General features: G+C 39.4%; 1 protein-coding gene across 1 annotated transcript; it reads left to right on the plus strand.

Moving 5' to 3' along the window:
- Window positions 1-12592: 12592 nt before the first annotated feature.
- Window positions 12593-13887, plus strand: NEUROG1 (neurogenin 1). The gene is made up of 2 exons (XM_075598982.1): window positions 12593-12720; window positions 13212-13887. Exon 2 carries the CDS (start codon window positions 13213-13215, stop codon window positions 13885-13887), a length of 675 nt encoding a protein of 224 aa, XP_075455097.1. The 5' UTR covers window positions 12593-12720; window position 13212.
- Window positions 13888-23350: the final 9463 nt, after the last annotated feature.

Below are 23350 nucleotides of genomic sequence, written 5' to 3' on the forward strand. Positions count from 1 at the left end.
TATAGAACTGCAATCCCATCTCGTGAACTTCTAATCCTATGATAGGGTCTCCTTGGTGAATCCTCTCCAATGTAGAATACATCCCACTTTCTACACAATCAACAAAGCCAGACAGAAAGGCGCGTGTGTGTGTGTGTGTGTGTGTGTGTGTGTGTGTGTGTGTGTGTGTGTGTGTGTGTGTGTGTGTGTGTGTGTGTGTGTGTGTGTGTGTGTGTGTGTGTGTGTGTGTGTGTGTGTGTGTGTGTGTGTGTGTGTGTGTGTGTGTATTACTTGTTTAAATTGTCCTGCCAGTCAAGACAATTATTCATACCTCCATTTACCGCAATTGCTTATATGCTCTAAAAATGTTTTTCAATGTTTTCCTAGGTTCCTGTTGCATAATTTATACTCAAGATCTGGAATTTTGACCACAGCTTTTTAAGTTTAGATTGTGTTTTTTTCTAACTTCAAGTTTAAAGAACGAAATCATTTTATTTGAATGAAAGACAAATAACTTTTTATAAACGTACTTACCTGCTTGTATACAACACTATTTTGTAACATTCTAATTGAATACAGCTGGTAAATAGCATAGGATATACCCCTTGTTATCAATGAATGTCTTTTATATGTTCTTTCTGAATAGTAACATACTGTACCTGTAGTTTGAACTTTCATACAGGTTTTTAGTCGGTGTAGTTAAATGTATACTACAGTATGTGAACAACACATTGAGCATAGTAACATGAAGCACGAATAACACGGTCTTATTTACTTGTTCAAATACAAGTTCCTGATTGTATAGCACATAAGCTATTTTAAGCAATGAATTGCAAAATAAATTATTGCCGATTATGATCGTATTTCTTCAGTGTATAGTCACCCAGGATTTTGAAACACTGAATAATGTACAGTCTTCGTCTCATTAATAGTCTGGGAAAATAAAAAAAAGGGAGACAACAGAAAGTTATGGAATACGGTAGGATGCGACAGAAGTAGCTTTCTTTGCTCATGCTGAGAGTGTTTGAATAAGAAGAAAGAAATTGGACTGTAACAAGGAAAAAGAATGAAGAAGACAAAAGATTTCTAGAAAAAGGTTTGGAAAGAAGACAAGGCAAGTGAAAATGAAAGGAGAAAAAGGGGCATTTACAATGGGACAATGAGTGTACTAATCGCTTTGATATATTATACAAACCAAAAGACCCAAAACATTGTGTAATTATTTATAAATGACTTCTCCACTCCTGTGTATAATACAAGCGAAAAGAATAAAACTGCAGGCTACTCTCTAAACTATTTCTAAATAGGAGCAGTTCAAAAGAAGCAAGAAGTGTTTAAAATAAATAATTAATGGTTGATTTTATGGTTGTCTCATTAAAACATTTTAATTGCTGCAAATAAAAAAAACATCTACATTGCAATTGTTTTGTTTGGGGGGGGGTGGAACTTGGTTTAGGGCGAAGAAGTGAAAAAAACATCGAGATGTATAACCTTAACCCTTAAAGAAGTTGTCTGAACCTTAAGGGGGATATGGGACCTCTCTCTTAAATGTTAGTAAGGCAGAATTTGGTCAGCAAATTGATCGACATTGCACATGTTGATCAACAACAAACATTACTTTCAGTACTTTGCAAATACTTTTAAAATTGCACAGTACATCATTATTTTGATGTAAAGTTTCGTTTTAAGTTTAATTTAGAGACTAGAAGTTATCCACTGGACAACAGCTTTGTATGAAATGGAAGGAAGTCGAAAACCTTTTGTAGCCTCAAGCAGTTGAACTGTAAACTGACTCCAAATCTTAATCATGGGGGTGATATGTCCTCTGGGAGAGCACCTTCTGTCCATCTTCCCGTTTTACAATTCAGTGCTTTAACACTTGCCCTCACTACACAGCTCCAACGGACATTCTGTGCACTGCATTTGTCAGATGTATCATGTGACAAACTCACTCTAGATCTAGAATGACTAAATTCAGCGAAACGACAGAGCATTTATGTTAATCTTACATTTAGTTCAAATACATTTTTACTAGTAAAATACACTAAACTGTGTATAAATGGAGAGGACTCCATAGTTCAGGCATGTGGACATTGATACACTGTTCTATATGAGGTTTTTTTGCTGTCTTGTGGGTATCTGATAGATATTATTAAATAAAGTGGATTTGGGATGTAATGAGTGCAATACAAAAGTAATTATATTTCTTTAACCATTGTATGTGTTCAGCTACAATGCTATCTCGTGCATTGTGTTTGTTGCAGTATGGTCCAGAATACCATGAACAAAATGTCTAAAAAAAGAGCATGTACAGTATGTAACTATATACAATATATTGTAGAGAGAGTGACAGACATAATGGGGGTTATACACAAAGCAGTGATACGTGTTTTTAAGTGAGATAAATGATTTATGGCGCAATTTATGGAGCAATTTTTTTAGCAATGACTGTTTTGATGATAAAAAGCCTTTTAAGCGCTATACTGTAGTGTTATCACTGCTTTGTGAATCGCGCTGCACGCAATATTGAGAAATAAAGGCATTTATCTCACTTAAAAACACTTATCACTGCTTTGTGCATAACCCCCAGAGAGAGAATAGCACATTTTCCATAGACTTTAATATATGGTCTGTATATAACAACACATCACAACGCCTATAATTTAGTTCCAGATTATGAAAACATATTATTACTTTGAATACTAATTTAAGTGGATAGTAAAGAAGTGAACAACACTTCTTCCTTTATGTTTATCACTTCTTTATTATCATCTTAAATGAGAATACACTATATTGCAGGTATTTAAGTTATATACATGATCTTTCCTTAGAGTTTCAGCACTTTATGAAATCCCTTAGCCGTAACAAAACTGTAGTTTGAAGACCATTAACAACGTTAAGATAAAATACATTACAGTACTTGTATTATGGTGTGAAGAAAACTACTGTTCTAAATCTCATTCTTACTGTACCTCGTCATCTTATATTCTGTACTATAGGTTGTAAACTGCACCATTTTGAATGACAATCTGCTTTATATCTATGTGGGTTGCATGCTTCCCATTCGCAATATAACTTTAATCAGCACAAAATGGATAGAAGGTGTTAATGGAAACACAACTCTGGTAACCCAACCCATGATCGCCCACTCTCCTGGTGGTGGCAAAGAAGTCGTTTCCTAGTATCAATTCGTTTTGTTATCTGCTCCAAAGTTCTCTTCCCTCTACATTATATCGAATTTAAAGACATTTAAACATGAATCGTCTTTTGAAGCACATAGGAAAGAGAAATAAATATTTAATCCTTCATCGTTTCCTTGTGGCCATTCTCCCAATGATCATTCCCAACAAATATAACAGGGGAACTTAAATGCTATACTGTATACATTTTTTTTTAAAAAGGGTGTGTGTGCAGAGCACGCACATGTTAAGTGAAACTTCTTTGTCTTTTGTCACAGAAATTGTATTTGTGATGGTGATGTTTTAAATTAAAAATCAAAACATAATTTCAGTGCCAAAACGCAAACAAGTTTAACTTAGAACCTATCTTCTAGCTATTTGCACTTCTATATTTATAACTGTGAATTCCTTGTGTGTGTGTCAGTGCGACAGTCAGTATGTGTGTCAGTGTGGGTGTCAGTGTGTCTGTGTCTGTGTCTGTGTGTCTGTGTGTGTGTGTGTGTGTGTGTGTGTGTGTGTGTGTGTGTGTGTGTGTGTGTGTGTGTGTGTGTGTGTGTGTGTGTGTGTGTGTGTGTGTGTGTGTGTGTCAGTCAGTGTGTGTGTGTGTTGAATATTTTGCTGGCATGTGGAGGTTTGATTCAATGTTCTATATGAGTTTTTTTGGTTTCTTGTGGTTATCTCATAGATAATAATAAATACAGTGGATTTGGGATGTAATGAGTAAAATACAAAAGTAATTATAGTTCTTTAACCATTATATGTGTTCAGCTTCAAACTACCAATGGAAAAGTTTTGACTTTAGATAAACTTAATGCAAATACAAAAAAATCATTTTCAGTTTTAGTCCACAACTTACTAAATTATTTTCCAAAAACATATATGTAATGACTAGAACAATAACACGTTGTTCTAAAATGTTTACGAATACACACGTTTATAAAGGGTGTTAATGTACTGTACTCTACATAATCATGGTTTAAATAAATACATGAGATGGAGGTACATAAAGTATTGACTATAAATTACATTTAAATAAGTGCTTTTTTTTGCTAAGCAGTGTTTACAAAAGAGAAAGAGGAGGGGGGGGGGGGCTCTTGTGATGCTAGCCAGGAGCAGACTATGTCTTGATATAGTTTATCAACATCTTCATTGCAAAAGACAGTTCATAAGACTCAGGAATCCAAATGTCCAATATGATAAAACACACTCCCATACACATGCCACTAGCCTATATAGGTATATCTTATGTGGTAATCTGGGTATTGTGCAGGACTGATCACATGAATGAGGTAAGGTAAGTTACTCACTGCTGACCTTGGGGGATTTCCTGGTCCTGTCGGCGTGCTCCTACCCAGGAGTATCTGCAGAAAGTAATAGAAGAAACGGCGGTGCATCTGCTGCTGCTGAAGATAAATAGTAACCCAAAAACTGCAAACTGCAAAGATCTAGGTGCAAACATTTATTGTAGGCACATTAAAAACAGCCAAAAAGGTCACTCTGATGCGTTTCACGTGGTATCCCACGCATTATCAAAGAGCTTTGATAGAGTGTGGGATACCACGTGATACGCGTCAGAGTGGCCTTTTTGGCTGTTTTTAATGTGCCTACAATAAATTTTTGCACCTAGATCTTTGCAGTTTGCAGTTTTTGGGTTACTATTAATCTTCAGCAGCAGCAGATGCACCGCCGTTTCTTCTATTACGCTAAGCAGTGTTTAACTTGGGCTGTGTATAATAAAATACTGACACTAATTAAATATTATAATCATGTTTCCATGGCAGGACATATAGTATAGAAGGGTTGTTTTCTGTATATCATTTAATGTCCATCAAAATGGCTAAACTCGCATTGATAGGGATCCTACTACTGCAGCGTATGCATTTTGCATTGTTTGATTCTAACCCAAAATGTTCCCATTCCATTCCAATGCCATATAAAACTACCTATAAATCCCACTTCTGATGTCTAAACATCCCACAATGTAAGAATTTATGGGGGTTTTCTAAGCTCTCCCAGCTGCAAAACTGTGACAATTCCAGGGTATGATCATTCGAGAATTATTTTACAGTACCTAAAGCAGTGTCAGCATACTGTACATGTTCTAAAAGTCATAACAGATGCAGGATGTTAAGTTAAATTATGTGGCATAGAATCTATCAGTATTTTCGCACTTCATGAAAATCAACATCCTGCACACACCCAGACACCTGAAGAGTTACAGAAATGGTGATGGCGGCATTGTATTATGTTGGTAAAACTGCACCTTCAATGCCATACAATAAACAACACATGCATTACTAGATCCATGGCCTAGCAGGGCTTAAACAATCCCAATTCACATACTGTACATGTCTGTGCACATGGTTGGTATTTGTGACACCACACTTACAGCCATCTAACAAGTATACTTGCCAATTGATGTGTTGGTCTTCATATAAATATTGTCACTGTTATTGCACAAGGCAACATGAGCAAGCAGTGGGTAACAGCAGCTGTTACTATTAAACATCCCCAACAATGGACAAACTAGGTGGGCTAAATGGTCCTTATATGCCCTCAAATTCTATGCTTTGATGTAGTAATGTTTTGTGGCTTAGCTCTATGTAGCAAAAGAACTGGCATGTGTGATTATACCATAACAATTGTTTTACTGATTGCTTTACTGATTTACTGATGTTATTTAATCGTTGATAAATCTGGTGCAGTTTATTTCCCCACTTTTGCAGCCAGGAGACTTTGTAACATAACCTTCTTTAGTATCTATTTACTAAAGTTTACAGGCTGGAAAACACAAGACAAAAGTGTTGATGGCATAACTACAATTTTTGGGCCCCCTTGGAAAACATTTTTTAAAGGCCCCCCTCTGTCACTCTCTTTTCCCCCTCCTCTCTAACTCTCCCCCTCTTCTAACTCTGTCCACTCGTCCTCTCTAGCTATACCCTTCTCTCTAACTCCCCACCCTTCTTTCTAACTCTTCCACCCTTCTCTATAACTCTCCCACCCTTCTCTATAACTCTCCCCTTCATTCCCCTCGCCTTTTACTGTCCCACCTTTCTAACTCTCTCACTCGCCCTCCTCTCTAACTATCTCACAATTCCCCCTCCTCTCTAATTCTCTATCTCCCCTCTAACTCTCAGACTTAATTCCCTCTCCTCTTACTCTCAATCCCCCTCTCTTTCACTCAATCCGTCCTCCCCTCTAACCTTGCCTTGTCGACAATTTGGGATGGGGGTGAGTCCTCAGGTCCCACGTCGGTGGGAAGCTGGGGCCACATTGGCTGGTGCAGAAGTTGGGCCCGATTTGTCGGTGTGCCCAACTTCAGGCACTGACCGGGACATGGTACACCCGCAGGGGGTGCATGGTATGAGGGCCCCACAGCAAAGAAAGGCCCAACCTCTGGCCATGCCCAACTTCCAGTGTCAGGCAGCCAGGCCCCTCCTCCGCGCTTTTGGACCCCCCTGGTTAAATACAGCTGGAACTGCTACAGAACTGGTTCAATGCAGCTTTTTAAAAACAGCAACAGTACTGTAATGTCTCAGAGGCTCTGATAAATAAACCCTATGGGATCAATGGGGTAGATCTTAGAAGGAGGTTCATTTTTTAACGTTATGTTATCTACATTTAATGTATTGATATCCGTAATGTGTATCCCCAAAATTGTTTGATGCTACAATGTACTTACTGCCAATTTCATTAAAAATAATGGATCGATAAATTACTCTTATCCAAATGATATGGTAATGAACAGTTTACCTAACAAAGGAGATCTCAGACCTCCATTAATGTTAGCACATGGGAATAACTACGATATTTAGCACCTTCCAAAAGCTGCCCTTACTCCCATCCAGACTCTGATTATTATTGAGTTGTTTCTTTAAATAGCCAAAAAGAAATGTACTGAGTATAGTACTTAACCCTTTCATTGCAAATAGTTCCATGTGTCATACAAAAATATATATTATATATATATATATATATATATATATATATATATATATATATATATATATATAAACCCTGTCTTCCATAAGAGAAGGCACAAAAGCAGCAACACTCAGATATAGCAAAAAGACATGTATTAGCAGTGATTAAACAGCACACTATAAACCCAACGTTTCGGTCCTGGCAGGACCTTCCTCAGGGGGCTGGCTGCTGCTTTTTGTTTTATATATATATATATATATATATATATATATATATATATATATATATATATATATATATATATATATATATATATATATTTATTTATATGATCATATAAATGTCTGAAAAACATCATAAACAATATTATTTTTTTTAGTGATTGCAGTGATATGTTTGTGTGAACTAATAAACTAATATAATTGTATATAATGTATTAATGACTGTATAATATATGGGTGCACAATAATGTATATACATTTATACCTCAACATTATAAATTAATATTTCATTTTTATGAATGTACATTTAAAATAAATGAAGTATGTTATTTTTATTGTAAATTAATAAAAATATATTCATTAATATTGTTGAGGTATAAATGGATATTAGTACATTATATACCATAAAATTAAGTGAAAAATTTGTGTAAAAATTATACATATCTCAATATTATAACAAGATTTGCATTCGCTTTTGGTAACACATGAAAATCTCTGTTAATAGCCCTGCCTTAATAACTTACCTTAAAGTTTGACCAATGCGTATTTGCAATGTATTAGAGAACGCGTCTCTGATACATGAAAATCACTGTTAATACTAAGGTGACCATATTTTTAAAGTGACAAACCGAGAGAAAAGACAAAATTATTTATTAATCATGTCTCTCCCACTCACCCCTCACTCAATCACCCCCTCTCTCTCTCTCTTTCACTCTCCCCTATCTCACTTACTCACCCCTCACTCATCCCTACTAACCCCTCTCTCTCTCACGCACCCCTCTCTCTCACATCCATCCCCCTCTCTCTTCCTTCTCTCACCTCTCTCGCACCTCTCTTTCTCTCTCAAGTCTTTCTCTCACCTTTCTCCCTCACCTATCTCTGATGCACCTCTCCCTAATTCTCATGCACCATTCTTCTCTCTCTCTCTCTCTCTCTCCCACACCCCTCTCTCCCCTCCTCTCTCTCTCATGCATCCCTCTCTCTCACACCCCTCCATCTCTCCTCTCTCTTACCTCTTTCACCTCTCTCGCTCACCTATCTCTTCCTTCCTCTTGCTCAACTCTCTCTCACCTTTCTCTCCTCTCTCACCTCTCTCTCATGCACCTCTCACTCTCACTCATGCACCCCTCTCACACCCCTCTCCTCTCTCTCACTAACCTTTCTTTCTCAAATCTCCCTCATCTCTCTCCCAGCTCTCTCTCCCCTCTCAATCACATACCCCTCTTTAGCTCTCATGCACCCCTCTCTCACGTGCCCCCTCTCTTTCTTTCATGCACCCCTCTCTCACCTATCTCTCTCTCGTGCACCCCTCTCTCTTTCTCATGCACCCCTCTCTCTCTCAGCTCTCTCTCACGCACCCCTCTCTCTCTCACCTCTCTCATGCACCCTCACTCTCCCCTCTCTCTCTGACGCACCCCACTATCTCTCACACACCTATCTCTCACACCTCTTTCTCTCACCTCTCTCTCATGCACCCCTATATCTCTCTCTCACATCCCACTCTCACCTACAGATGCAGCCACTAGTATTATAACTCTTGCCTGGGAAATTCTGGGGCAGTCTCCCTGTAAATGCCTTAACATTGCCACAACAATGGGCCATTAAGAATTTCACAGAAATGTTGAGGCATTTACTGTGAGACTGCCCCAGAATCTCCCAGAATTTCCCAGGTAAGTGTTCTAGACTGGTGGCTGCATCTGTATCTCTCTCGCACCCTCTCTCACACACCCCTCTCTCTCTCATGCATCCCTTTCTCTATCTCACGCACATCCCTCTCGCTCACATCTTGCTCACCTCTCACTCATCTCTCTCTCACCTCTCTCATGTACCCTCTCTCTCATGCACCCCTCTCTCACCTCTCTCACAAACCCCTCTCTCTCACGCACTCATCTCTCTCATTCTTTCTCAAGCACACTCTTTCTCTCTCACGCACCCCTCTTTCTCTCACACACACATCTGTCTCTCTCACGCACATCTCTCTCTCTCACGCACCCTCATTAGCTTTGATAATCCCTGTAAATAATAAAAGAAATAACATCTGTTTCCTATTTCGTGAACGTCACATTATGAGGTAAAAATGAACGGCCTTCTGAATATCTACCCTTATTGATCAAGAAAATGATATGTGCTAATGCATTTGGTAATTTTTTTTTCTGTCTGAACTACAACATATTTAATAATTGTATTTCTACTGTTGTACAATTTGGCCCATGCTGATGACTTAAGCCACCTTTACGGTGAAGGAGAAAACCAAGACAGAAAACCGTCAAGAAATATAATGCACATTTCTTAATATATAGACCTGCGCCAATATGCAAATGTACTCCTCCCTAGCGCGCCCCACTTGTTCCACCAATCCCTTATCTTATCACAGACGGATGCAGATATACATGAAAATGGTGCAGCGAAGAATAAGACATAGACGCTGCCTGGCGCAGGTATAGTATAATTCAGTGCGAGTTGCGACAACTTTGGACCTACATTTTACCTTTGATAAATAGTGCCCTTTATGATTGAATGCTGCAAAATGTGTCTAGAGGTACATTCAAGTTTTGCTGCTCTTTTTTCACCTTAACAGCTATGTGAAATGCTCAAAAATGACAAAGTAGATATTCTTTTAACACAGAGTTGATTGATAAAACTGAAATATCTACATACTGGACACCTACATGCAATGTTTATTACTTTCTATTATTTACATGGGCACCTTGTAACTCTTGTCAAACCCTTTGTATTGTTCCTTATGCCCTTCTTGAATTAATAGTGTAGGGGTAATTACTGTAGTTTGGTACTGTGGGATTTATTAACTGAGATACCCCAGCTAGAAAACTGGGGCAAAAGGGCAAAACACCGCACAAGATTTACCACAGTAAATGAATTCTTTGAAAGCATTTTTTTCCTTTGGTAAATCTAGTGGGATTCTTCTCATTGGTTTTGCTCCAGTTTTGTAGCCAGGAGATGTAGTAAATAAACCCTACTGACTCTCAACAAACAAGAACATTCCACTGGTTTCAATAGAAATCTTTTCCATTCATAAATATAGTGCAGGGTTTTGTTTTGACGCAGTATTGCTGCTTGGAGACTTTGATAAATCCTCCACCACATCCCATATATTCAAAAAAGTGTATTTTAGGGAGCAATGACTCAAACTCATGGATAATGCATCTAGCCACCTGTTACACGTTGTTTACAGATTTCATGGGGAACTGAAGGTGTTTGAAGCACTTAAAATAGGGAAAAAATACCACAGACAAAATGACACATCCTATTAAAACATATTTACACTGCACCTTTGAACTCATTCATTATTACGACCTAAATATGTGATGTCTTCTGTAATTTACACCTACATTTCCCAGATAGCCCAAGGAGAGTAAAACGTGTGTTAAAGCCGTAAAGGTAAAAGGTGTAAAGCCGTTTGATACATTTATGCAGCGATCCTCAATGTACAAACCATGTGTCACCTAATAGTATGTTTATATTTAAAGCTGTACACATGTTTTGCCTACATTTGCCAATCATGCAACATTGGCCACCTGTTCAATTTGCCAAAAATTGAGCTTTCTAAAAAACGCACAAGCATTTCAACTAGTAAAAGTTTCCACAGCATGAAATATGTTTTTTTTTTAAAGAGTACAAGTGGTGAGATACCTATTAACATCCCTGAGATACGTGGATAGTAGGCATATTTGCACATGTAAGTGAGATAATTTGCTTATTATTTTTATTAATTTCTTAACCAGCTTTTTCAGATTTGGGGTTTATATAAATAAAAGTGTACTCTGCTAAATAGGACTTTAGGAAAAATCAGCCTTGTAGCCCTATTTGTGCCCTATTTGTGTTTGTTGCCATAATCATGCTTAATGCTGGGGTTTGTGGGACTTATTGTACCATCATTATTGCTGGCGTCTATTTGTACCATGAACTACTTCGCTTTCACTGCAGACAATTTCAGGAAAACACAAACATACCTCATGAGTTCAGCAATGTTTATCTGAGATAAACTGCAATAAAAAAATACATATTCATGTCCAGATTGAAGAGCAGATTTCATGTTTTATGCTTAATAAAGATCATAGATATTGATTGTATTTAAAATACTTTATGACATGTCTCAACGTGTGATATATCAAATAAGTATTCAGGGCACAAAACAGTCAATATTGATTTTAAAGTCTCCGTCATCAGCAGCAGGTATAATAATATGTTTAATACAATGTAAAACGGGCAATATTTATTTCAAATGTTGAATTAAGATGCCGTAAAAATGGTATAAGTACTGTACATGTAACTGTATGAAATAAAAACGAAATGAGAACACTAATCGCATAAATACTAGAGACATAATATATTGATTACCAACAAATACTTTAAGATTAAAATACGAGACGTTTTGATAAGGGAATTAAAGAAAACCCTATTCAAATTCTGGGTCTATTCAACCCTATTCAACGGTCCTGCGAAAGTAATGGAAGAACCAGAATAAAGCAACAGTCCCATATCTGAGGGGCAAACATGTTTCTATGTTTCAGATATCTGTTATATGTTTGCAATCTCTTCTCCAAAAGAAAGCGATATCATAGTGTTCTGCATTACATTTCCCTTCTGAATCATGAATCTGGTCTTATTAATACTAATAGTTTGTTCTTGTATAGCGCTGCTAGTTTTTTAAGTAGCACTTTACAGAGACATTTTACAGACACAGTCCCTGCCCCGTGGAGCTTACAATCTCAAACCTAGCGAGATCAGCAGGAGCAGAAAGAAAGTAGAAGGCAAATAAAGAAGAAGGGAATAAAAAAGAAAGAACAAGAAAATGTATTTAGGGAAGAAAGAATGAAGGAAAGAAATAATATAACGTTCCCCGCAGTGATTTCTTTGATAGCTATAGATCGTAAGCAGTTACTACCAATACCCCCAAAATACATTTTTTGGGAACGTGCCCCCCCTCCCCCCTTCCCCCCGGGCTAATTACTTTGTTTTTGTTTTTTTCTTTTCTTCTTCTTTTAATAGACTAATGAAGCTCAAACAAGTAGGCTTATCCCCGTGCTAGCTCACGTGTCAGAGATACGGCTCCCCCTTTGGATTGGTCTGCTGTAATTATAGGCACACTCCCGGGAGAGAATGGACACTTGGAACATAAATGATGTAAATCAGGGTGAGTGCAGCACGGGGCAGACCTGATGCCTACATTCATTCATTCTCCAGTCCAGGGAGGGGAGGGGGGGCATTGTTTTACAGAGTATATAAGGTGTCTGAGGCCAGTCGTGTGCCAAACTCACTGCTCACACGAGCTGATAGCAGCAGAGATCACTTCAAAGACAAGAGCAGTCGCGTGTCCCTTTTAGGACAAGAGGATCTGAAGTTTGCCTGATTTAAACTATTCTTCCAAGCTTTTCTACTGCACGCTTAACCTGAAAGTAAGTATGGAACAACACACTGCTTATACACAGTGCCTGCTGAAAAGACAACCAACCCTTTCAAATGTTGTGTTGGATATTTTGCACTCATATATTATTCCTACTTTAAAAAAAAAATCACATTTTCTTTCTTTCTTCTTTTTGCATAGTAAATATTTTCTTTAATGTATTTGTAATCAGATAGGTCCAAGTATTAAGGAAAACGTGCACCATATGTTTTAAAAGGTAAAATAGAATTAATATAAATATGATTTTTTTTCTTTCATACATCTGGTGCAAATTGGTCCCAAAGTTACACTACTACTCTCATGATACCTATATCCTACATTTTTCTATTTTATTTGTTGTAATTATATGATTCAACTTAGTACCTTCTTTGTAGTTATAATTACATTATTTTATTTCTCTTGTTCTACATCCTACTTTTGCTAGTGGTAACTATTTAGTTTTATGTTTGCTTTGTACTAATCAGATGTTACTTATTTCTACAGAATGCCTTCCAGTATGGACAGAACCTACTCTGACTATGATACCTGCAGTCAAATGTCCTACTCCCCTTCAGATGATGAAAACTGTACCAGCCTGCAAACCTCTTCTCCTTTCTCTACTGGAAACATGACATCTCCAGCTCAAACGCCAGAGAAGTGCGAAGACGAAAAGAAAAAGAAGAGAGGTAGATCTAGAGTTAAAAACGATGGTGTCTTACATACCATCAAGAAAACCAGGAGGGTCAAAGCTAACGACAGGGAAAGGAGCAGAATGCACAACCTTAATTCGGCCTTGGATGAACTTAGAAGCATTTTGCCCAGTTTTCCTGATGACACTAAACTCACTAAAATCGAAACTCTGCGTTTGGCCCATAACTACATCTGGGCACTATCTGAAACCCTAAGGTTAGCTGATCATTCCAAAGAAAAGCCCCAGAAAGAATTGGTGCACCGAGGGTACATGAGTCCAGCAGCCCCACCCAGCCCTGGCAGTGATGCTGGATCCTGGATGTCTTCTGACTCTCCCTCATCATCATCCTTCTCTGCCTGCACTTCTAACCCAAGCAGCCCAGCTATGTCAGAGGACTGTTGTTATGGACATAGAGATAATCTTTTTTCATTTCACACCCTCCCACAAGACATTATTCAGCATTCTTCGTGTTTTGTTCAGTATCACTAAATCTAGTGTAATGTGCTGTTTGAAAACTGCCGTAATATCTGAATCATATTTTCCATAATCTATGTGTATAGTGTAACATATAGAAACTAGGCATGTCCTAAGATTTAAAAAAAAAAAGATAGATTTGCCTTAGTTCCAACATGTGTTGAACGCTGGTGAGGTGCACACTTTATACACAATTTGATGCCCCCCAAACTCAGATGAAAACCACTGTAAAATCTGCAGGCAATGCAGTCTAATGTGAAACAGAATAAGACACCCATAGTGTGTTTTTCTACACGGTTTCCCCCTTTTTTTGCACTTTCTGAATGCCACAAAACCTTCTATGTTGCTTGTCTTAAAAATTGACCAAAGTCTCACTTCAATATTATGTCTAAAAAAAAAGTCAGATTTTCTGATGCAAACTGGGTGAAAAGTCAATTTTACAATTTGTAAAACTCTCACGAAGAAAAATGAGCATGACAATTTGGTTTGGATGCCCTGACAATACAATGAAAAGGCTTGAAAAGAAGACAAGGAGTTGGGTTCATGTATTATGTATCTTGACCTCCAGTGCTGCTGTCTTGCTTCAGAGTAGGACTCAATTCTGTTGACACGGCGTTCTCAGACTGGGGGCTTGATATGCCTTTAATTTATTCAAGATGTTTCATTCATATGAAAATGTATTTTTGTATATAAAGATTTTATTCTATTATGTGAGTTATCAAAGTCTAAATTGTCTTGTTTTCCAGATGTGAAAATAAAATGTTTTTACATTTTTACTAACTCACTATCCATGTGTAATCTCTATAAGCCATCCAGATTGTCAAATGGGTATATAAAGATATGTAAAGTATAATAATGTTTCCAAGGATATCAATAATACAAACAGAGGTCCCTCAAATTACTGCAGTCAGATCCTGATTAAAATATTAAACTTCACTTTTAATAAAATAGTAACACTTCTATGAATACTGTATAAAGCACGTGCTTTAGCAATTACCCATGACAACACAAGCAAAATACAAAAACACACAAATGAAAATAAAAAGTTCGAGTTCCATTTGAAGCTACCTGTTGAGGCACCTTGGTCACTGAAGAATAGTGGTGGTTTTTTTGTTTCTTGTGACTAAACATTAGCCTGCAACAGATTTGCAATGAATGGGGATTAAATGGATCAATAAAAGTGACAGTTGGGTAGGAAGCTGGGGGTGACAGGTGGATGCCTAAAGCACTTGTTTGAAGGCTGCACCAGGATGCCTAATACCAAAAAAAGAGAAACTTTTCTCTGTAAAACATTGGTAATTACACTTTCTGTATTGTACAGTAACTTCACGTTTTCTGCCACATTTTAACTACATGGAAGAGATTCCTTTATCCTCGACTTCACAATCATTTTTTAATACTGATAATGCTGATTGTATGTAACACACGTGTTTAAGGCTGATTATATAGTTTGCTCCTACAGGCCTACTGTAAGACATTCCATACACACTTGGTATTAAATAAATATTATAAATTAAAATTATAGTAACTAAACAAATTGTCCTGGTTATGACGTTTCAAAACATTGAAACATTTACACATTATATTATCAATAAAGAACAAAGAGATATTAGCTACACAAATAGGTCAATAATGCCATTTTGGCCAGTATTTGTCCAGCCATATTTGTATTGAAAACTAATTTGCTAGTCAGTATCAGAAATGCTTACACCATTAGCTGTTTCATCCATGGATGTGACTACAGTACCAGTTTTGTTTCTCTAGTCCTAGAATCACCAAAATGTTCATTAATATTCAGCCCAAATATCTTGCTGTTTTGTATTAGAGAAATATCACACAGCAGTTAATATACCATGAAACACATTATTTGCCATTTTTATGATAATTACATGTTATATCACATCATTAGAGAAAATACATACTTATGGAACTATTAACATAAAAAAACACAATAATAAAACAGATAACGTAAAAATACAGTATATGGGCAACTTTTGGTATTCTTCAACGACACTATATCTTTTGGTTGTGTACAGTATGTACATAGGTACCATATTATATATTTATATACACATCATTATATATATATATATATATATATATATATATATATATATATATATATAATGATGTGTATATATATATATATATATATATATATATATATATATATATAATGATGTGTATATATATATATATATATATATATATATATATATATATATATATATATATATATATATATATATATATATATATATATATATATATATATATATATATATATATATATATATATATATATATATATATATATATATATATATATATATATAAAAAAAAAACGTTATACATATACATCCTCTGCGCTCTAAATTCGGAAGCCCACCAAAACCTTTAACAGGAAGTAATTATCCTAAATGGAATAATTTATAAAACGCAAAAGCGTATGTTTTATTTGCTTTTCTTTATAGAATGAATACTACCACACCCAGGGCATGCAATACGGGTTTTTTTTTTCTTCCATTCCTCATTATGTAGGAGGTCTCCTGGAAGTGATTCACTTGGGTTCTTTTGCTTTGGGGCTTATCCCGTTTCTATAGCTCAGGGTAAATCCTCTATTTGTGAATGCAGCAAGGGGTCCAAGCAATGGTGCTGTAGGTGCACGTGTCAAGGATAGAGGGAGTAGCTTTATTTTTAAGCCCTTAGGAGAAGCACACCATGAAACAAACTCCACAAAAATGCCCCAGCTTCCTGCTGGAAGCAAAACTCAATCCAATTTTATCCCAAAATGCCAGCTGTATGCAGACAAGTGCAGTAAAAGGATGGGAGATTAACCATACAAACAGATTGTCCAACGACTGAAATCTGGTAGATACTATTAAAATACATTTAAAAAAAAATCATTACAACTAATTTTGGGGTTTTCAGAACAAAAAGAATGCAAGCAGTACAATTGAACTGTCTTATTGCTCTTTTTGCTTTTATTTAAACTTAAGTAAGGCTTGTCACTTAAAAAAGAATTAAGTATCTCAAAATTTATATTTTCTGCATGTGTAAGTGTAGTACAATCACAAAAAATACAAGTGACTTTAATGTACATGTTTAAACTTCTACAGTAAATGAGAAAATAAAGGTGCCTTTATTAAAAACGCCTGTTTATAGAGTGTTTCTACACCATATGTATCGACTAATTAAATCACATTGCTTTTAATGGTGATTTTTATTTGATGTGTCATGTAGATGTTGATTTTTGCATCTGCATTGCAGGTGGGAGACTTTTCCTAACATAGCCTCTATCTATCTAATCTATCTGTCTGCCTGTATAAAATAAAAATATTACTTGTGAGCACATTCACATGTCTTAGACGGGTCTGCAACCCTGCCTTTCACCATTATCACCTAACATACAGTACTTCCACTGCAACAAGGGATTCTGGGAAATGACATGCAAATGAGCACACAGTGCCACGTTTTGCGTTACCCACCATAACCTAAATAAAGTGTGGTGATAACTTACCCAAGTCTTAAATGGCAAAGCCAGTACAGCCAACCTCACCCAAAAGGTTGAAACAGCTGTCTGTTAGTGTGTTTACTGGCTTTGCGTCTGATCCCAGGCTGTGTTTAAAAGCTGTGTTTAAAACAGTGAGCATTGGCTTAAGGGTTCCATGTAATAATGGATTTGTGACAAAACGTGACACTGTGTACTCATTTGCATGTAATTTCCCAGAATCCTTTACTGCAGTGGAAGCACTGTATGCTAGGTGATAATGGTGAAAGCAGGGTTACAGACCTGTCTAAGACGTGAATGTCCTCACAAGTAATATTTTTATTTGCTTTATGCTACAGTATACGGTTGAAAGTTTTCAGTCACCTTTTCACCCACCATAACCTAAATAATGTGTGTATATATATATATATATATATATATATATATATATATAAATATATAAATAAACCCCATATAGAGAAATACTACATTTCCTGCCTTAATCTGGGACACAAGATCTTACGCTGTGACGGAGACATCACAATATATATGTAGCCATCCCTGGTGGCTACCAGTCTGCCCTCCCTGTCACGTATGTCCTGATAGATGCAGGCTTTGTCAGGCCCCCTATCTTGGGTTTACCCCTCCTCTTGCAGCTTCCTTGAGTGGCAGGAGTGGAGGTGTGACACGGTCTGTGTGTTGCCCAATCCGGGTCAAGATTTTGTGTCCTTCACTTCTGCACTAAGGAAGAGGCAGTTCTAAATTATAGTGAGTCTGAGTCTCTCCCCCTTGGGATAGAGACATGCCCTCAGCCCCTCAGGGGGCTGAAGAGAAACACCAGGCCTCAAGTCTGATAACGGTAGGTTAGGTACCATCCAGAAGGTCTGGGACCTCAGACAAAAGAATGTACCTGCTGTATTACCATTTGCAGTGGCTACAATAAAGAAATTCCCTGTTTTAAATACCTCCTGCCTAAGTCTACAGTCTATTGGGGGGAGAGTATGACAGAGTGGTTCCACTGTGGGGACTGTCTCCAGCAAAGCTGGAGCCTACAGTGGATGGAGGCGCATGCACCAAGAGAGGAATGAAGCGTGAGACATCCAAAAGCCTGTCCTGTTATCCTCTCAACATCACGGACCCTCAGATCTCCTGCAGCCAAACAGGTACAAAAGCACCAACCCACACCAGGTAGCCAGCCAATCTCAGAGAGGAGGGGAAGCAGCGCTTGTAACGCGTAGCTCACCACAAACGAGGCACGATCGCGGGGCTGAGGTAGGGATTGGTATAGAACACCGACCACAACCACGAGGGCGTATCTAGAGTTTAGGATAGTCTTTCAAGCCAGGTCAGGGTTATAGAGGACAGCGTAAATGTGGTACTTGCCGGGTCTAGGAGCGGAGAGTAGCGGATCGTTGGGGAACGTAGCCGGGGTCAGGATTGGAGAGAGTAGAGTCGTCGTAAAGCCAAAGCCAGAGTAAGCACAGGAGAGAGCAGGATCATCGTATTCCAAAGCCAGGGTCAATGCAGGAGAGAATCACAAAGTCCAAAGTCCAAGGCAGGGTCAGGCAGAAAGGGTAAGAGGCAGACAAGGCAGGGCACTCGATGCAGCGTCACAAAACAGAGGTTGTGCTCGGCAATAAAGGAGAGCTCAGACAGGGAATAAATAGGACCTCCCTCCAATGGGAGGCAACCAGGAAGTGGAAGCGCCCTCACTGATAGGCTGCTGGATCGTGCAGGTGCATCCTATTGTGCAGCCGATTAGGAGTGGGGGTGGGACCTCTAGAGAGCGCGTGCGCCCCGCGCGTAACCCGCGCATCAGGATGGCGACCCGGTCGTGCGCCACTCATGCGCGCCACGGCACCCGTGTCAGTGCGGGGGCGGAGACCGGAGACAGGACCCGAGGAGAGAAGGTAGGGAAGTGTGTGACCCCTGTGCCGCGTACCTCCGTCGTCAGAGCGGGGGCAGAGATGGGGGGCAGAGACCACAGGATGCCGGGGAGAGTGCGCACTGTGCATGCATCACGCATCATTACCACTGGGGGGGAGAATGTTCCCTGGACACGGGAACCATGGAGAGAGACGGAGTCCGCGCACTGCCCGCATGCCACGCATGCGAACCACCACTGAGATGCCTCTATCTCCAGATGGACAGGTGAGGGTTATGGGGACAGAACCGCCGGAGTGGCGAATCCTCACAGCGCTACAATTGCAGGCACTGCTGAGATCAGAAACAGGGCAGGCTTTTAGTGCAGTGCAGCAGTAAGGAAGGTGGGAATCTCTCTCTGAGGCATCACCAGGGAGGGGGTTACCTACACCCTTGCTGAAATTGAATTCTATGCTGAGGCGTACCCTGAGGCTACTCCAGGGAGTGTGGATACCCACATATTAGAGACTGTGCTTTGTTAGGGCGTACCCTGAGGCTTCACCAGGGAGCATGGATACCCTTCTTCTCAAGAAAGAAATTACTGGGGCGTACTCTTGGGCCTTGCTCAGGGAGTGTGGTTACCCTCAATCTTTATTTCAGTCAACACTAAGGATGGGCCCCTGAGGCGTCGCCAGGGACCCTGTGTACCTTTGATGCAACTGTCTGTTCACTCAAAATGGTGGCTCCTGCATCAGGGGGAACACCACTTGGATTGGACAGTTTATAATGGCGTTACTGCCCTCAAAACGGGACCGCATGGGCTTGCTGCAAAGTGCAAGCTAATTCCTGCAAAAAGTTGCAAGCTTTCGGCACCAAACCGAAACCCTGTCCACCACTGTGACTGGCTCAACCGGAGCCAAGTCATGTCCTGCTCTTTTATGCCACCAGAGGGAGGGTGTCCAACAAAGAGCCAATCTGTGACTATTCCTGTTCTGGGTGGAGACGGACGCAGGCTGCCCCAGCTCAATTCCACAGATCTGAGCTTGTGAGAGGAACTACGGTATTACTATACTCTCAGTCTACTACCTCAAAGTGCTGCTAGAAGAAATGCCCACCTTGGAAATAGCCACCTTCTATCCACCATGAGGCTACCTAGTGGTCACCATAGATGGACAGTGCCACCTGCGGTTCATCTGTCCCCAATGCCGGCTTCCTGGAAGTGAAGCCAGTCCCACCGCTATGTGCCCAAGCTGCGGGGCCTATTACATGCGGCCGGCCTAATACCTGTGACCATTACTAAGGAAGAAGACCGAGTCGCACCTCATCAGGCGCGGCCTCTATAGATCTTCCTGCCATGGACGCTATCGTGGTCTCATGTGCCCTATCCAGTGCGCCGGAAGGCCCAAGTGGTCCGGTACCAGAGCCAGTGCCAGCTGCGATGCCCGCACCAGTTCCAGGACTGGAACCCTTGCCAGCCGATCAACAATGCACATCTTTCCACATGTATAGCTGCAGCGGCTGTTATTTAAAAACTTCGCCTGGTGTACCGCTCGGAATACCCATGTCATGATATTTTCCAACCGTACCACCATTGACTCGGGTTTCTATCGGGTGCAGAAAATTGCATTTTAGCGTTGTCTGCAATACCGTCTAGAAACTCAAGTGGGCAATCGCGAGTTGTTGTCTTAAAAATCTAATAGCAATCCAACCTACAAAGTAGAGCCGTACAGTTCTGCAAGTCTGTGTGTGTGTACAGTAATTGTAATTTGAAGATTTACTGTATATTTGAAGTAGAGATTTACGTTACGAGTTCATACTGTGTAGTCTGAGGCTCCTTAGCCACACACAGATTAAAAATATGAGGACACATACTGCTGCGGCTCATTTTATTCTAACACATCACCGGTTTTTCCCTGGCTTTTTCCTGGAATGCGACGCACTTCACCAGGAGCATGCCGCATTCATTTTGCGTTCTCAGCCACGGGTCATGCACGGATCATGCGCGGTTGACGCGCGGTTGATGCATTTATTGAGAATGGTTCGGATTTAATAGGTTGCAATTCTTCGCGTGTCCGCCAGATGGCAGATATTCATGAATTGTAATGCGCATGCGCTTCAGTAATGTGTCGATTTGCAAGTGTTTCGTTTAAAAAAAATACCACAGTGTGCTATTGTAAATTGGCCTTGAGACTGAAGGAAGAGGTTGCAATAATGTATCAATTTAGGCTTTTCATTTACCATGTTCTTTAATAAATATTTTTTTAATCCACACCTCGCTGGTCCCCTACCAATCCTAGGAATTTCTTCTGCAAAGACAACATAGCATGATGCACGCACCACAAGGAAGCAGCTTTTTGTGAGTATTGTTTCTCCCCTTACTAATTATGGGGAGTTGTTGACCAGAAACAGTGTCACAGTGAAAGATCTCTGTTCTGTGGAGTACTGCATGAGAATGTTTTACGCTTAAGCTTATATTTGTCTCCACTATATGGACAGTCATGAGTCAATGAATGGTCACTGTTACTCAAAACACTGGGTCCAATATCTCCTTTAGCTTTATTTTTGCCTCCTTCTACACTATGATATATGTGCCTTGATATATGGATTACAAATATGTCTCAATCTTACTGAGCACTGTTACTTGGACTCGTGTCCTCACTACCTAAAGAAAGACAAAGACCAGTTTCTGTTACAGTATTCTCCAGAGAGCCGCCGCTATGAGTGTTCAAGTGCAGCCCGTTTTCCAAAAACCCGACAGAAGTTACGCGTATTTGATATGGGCCGCGATTAATGCAACAGATGATAAGATGGCAACAGTTGTTCAAATTTATCAGTATTTTATCGAAAACTATGACTTTTACAAATTTTCGCCAGCTCCTCATACGTGGAAGCGTGCAATAAGGAAAATGATATGTAGCGATCCCTGTTTTTATCGTATTGAGCCACAATTTATTGGAGGGTATTGGTGTGTATCACCGGCTTTTTCCTGTATCTATGATCATGCAGACGGCAAAAGGTGAAAGGTCGTGTTAAAACCAACTAAGAAACGACAGTCGCTGCCAAGCAATGCGCCAGCACCAGCACCGGCTTCCAATAACGGTCCCACCGTCAGTGACAACCCTTGCTGTCTGTCCAGCAAGCCTGAGCCGGATTTTGCGTGCAGTTTCGATCAAGCTTGCATGTACCTAAGCAATTTCCAGCCTCATCAGCTGACTACAGGTGTAGTAGTCCCGCTGCCAACTATTGACGTGGATGATCAAGAACACCGGACTGGCAGTGGCCCAGCGCCGGCGCCAGCTGAATGGGAAATTCTATGGTGAGTATTGTTGCCGTATTATTTTCTGTGTTTTTTTTATTTTGACAATACAGTATCAATATCGGTGCGATTCAAAAGTCAAGTGATTTCCTGTAAGCAATATCATTAGCTGACAGGCTTCTCCAGTACTGTACTGCAGATACTGAACAATTGGTGGAACGCTAGGCGCATGCGCATTGGAACCTTATTGAAACGCATATGCGTGTCATTACATCGACGGTAGGCGCATGCGCATGTGAACAGGAGACGCCCCCCGAGAAAATTATTGGTGGGACTGGCTGGGAACTTCTTTAGGGGGCTGACCATTACAGTAAAACTTTTCTTTCTGTTTTTCCACAGAAAAGAAAACGGCTAATGGAAGGATTTCGATGGATAATATCGCTTTGTGTAACAATGCCTGCACATTGCTGAATCGGATTTAAAACCCACGTACCGGAGTCTACAGTTTAGTGGCCGTTGTTATTGATTAGGATAGAATACTGTACCTGAAACAGTACAGTATGCTGATGTTTTCCGGCCGTACAGTATACAATACTTTTTTATATACAGTATACTGTGTAATAAACCAGAAAAAATAAAAACTATGCATTTATTCTACACGTATTACAGTACTGTACATACAGTATGTGTCTTCTATACAGTGCCAGTACATACAGTACAGTATGTGTCTTCTATTTTTTTTAATACTCTTGTACTGAGCATGCCTACAGTATACAGTACAGTATGCCTGGACAGTAGTGTACATTCTAGAAACACTGTGTTTTGTTACAGTAGCAAAGGAGCCAATGGAACAATGTAAAACAAATCAA

This window comes from Ascaphus truei, chromosome 5 (genome assembly GCF_040206685.1).
Source record: "Ascaphus truei isolate aAscTru1 chromosome 5, aAscTru1.hap1, whole genome shotgun sequence".
In the NCBI taxonomy this organism is placed as follows: Eukaryota; Metazoa; Chordata; class Amphibia; order Anura; family Ascaphidae; genus Ascaphus; species Ascaphus truei.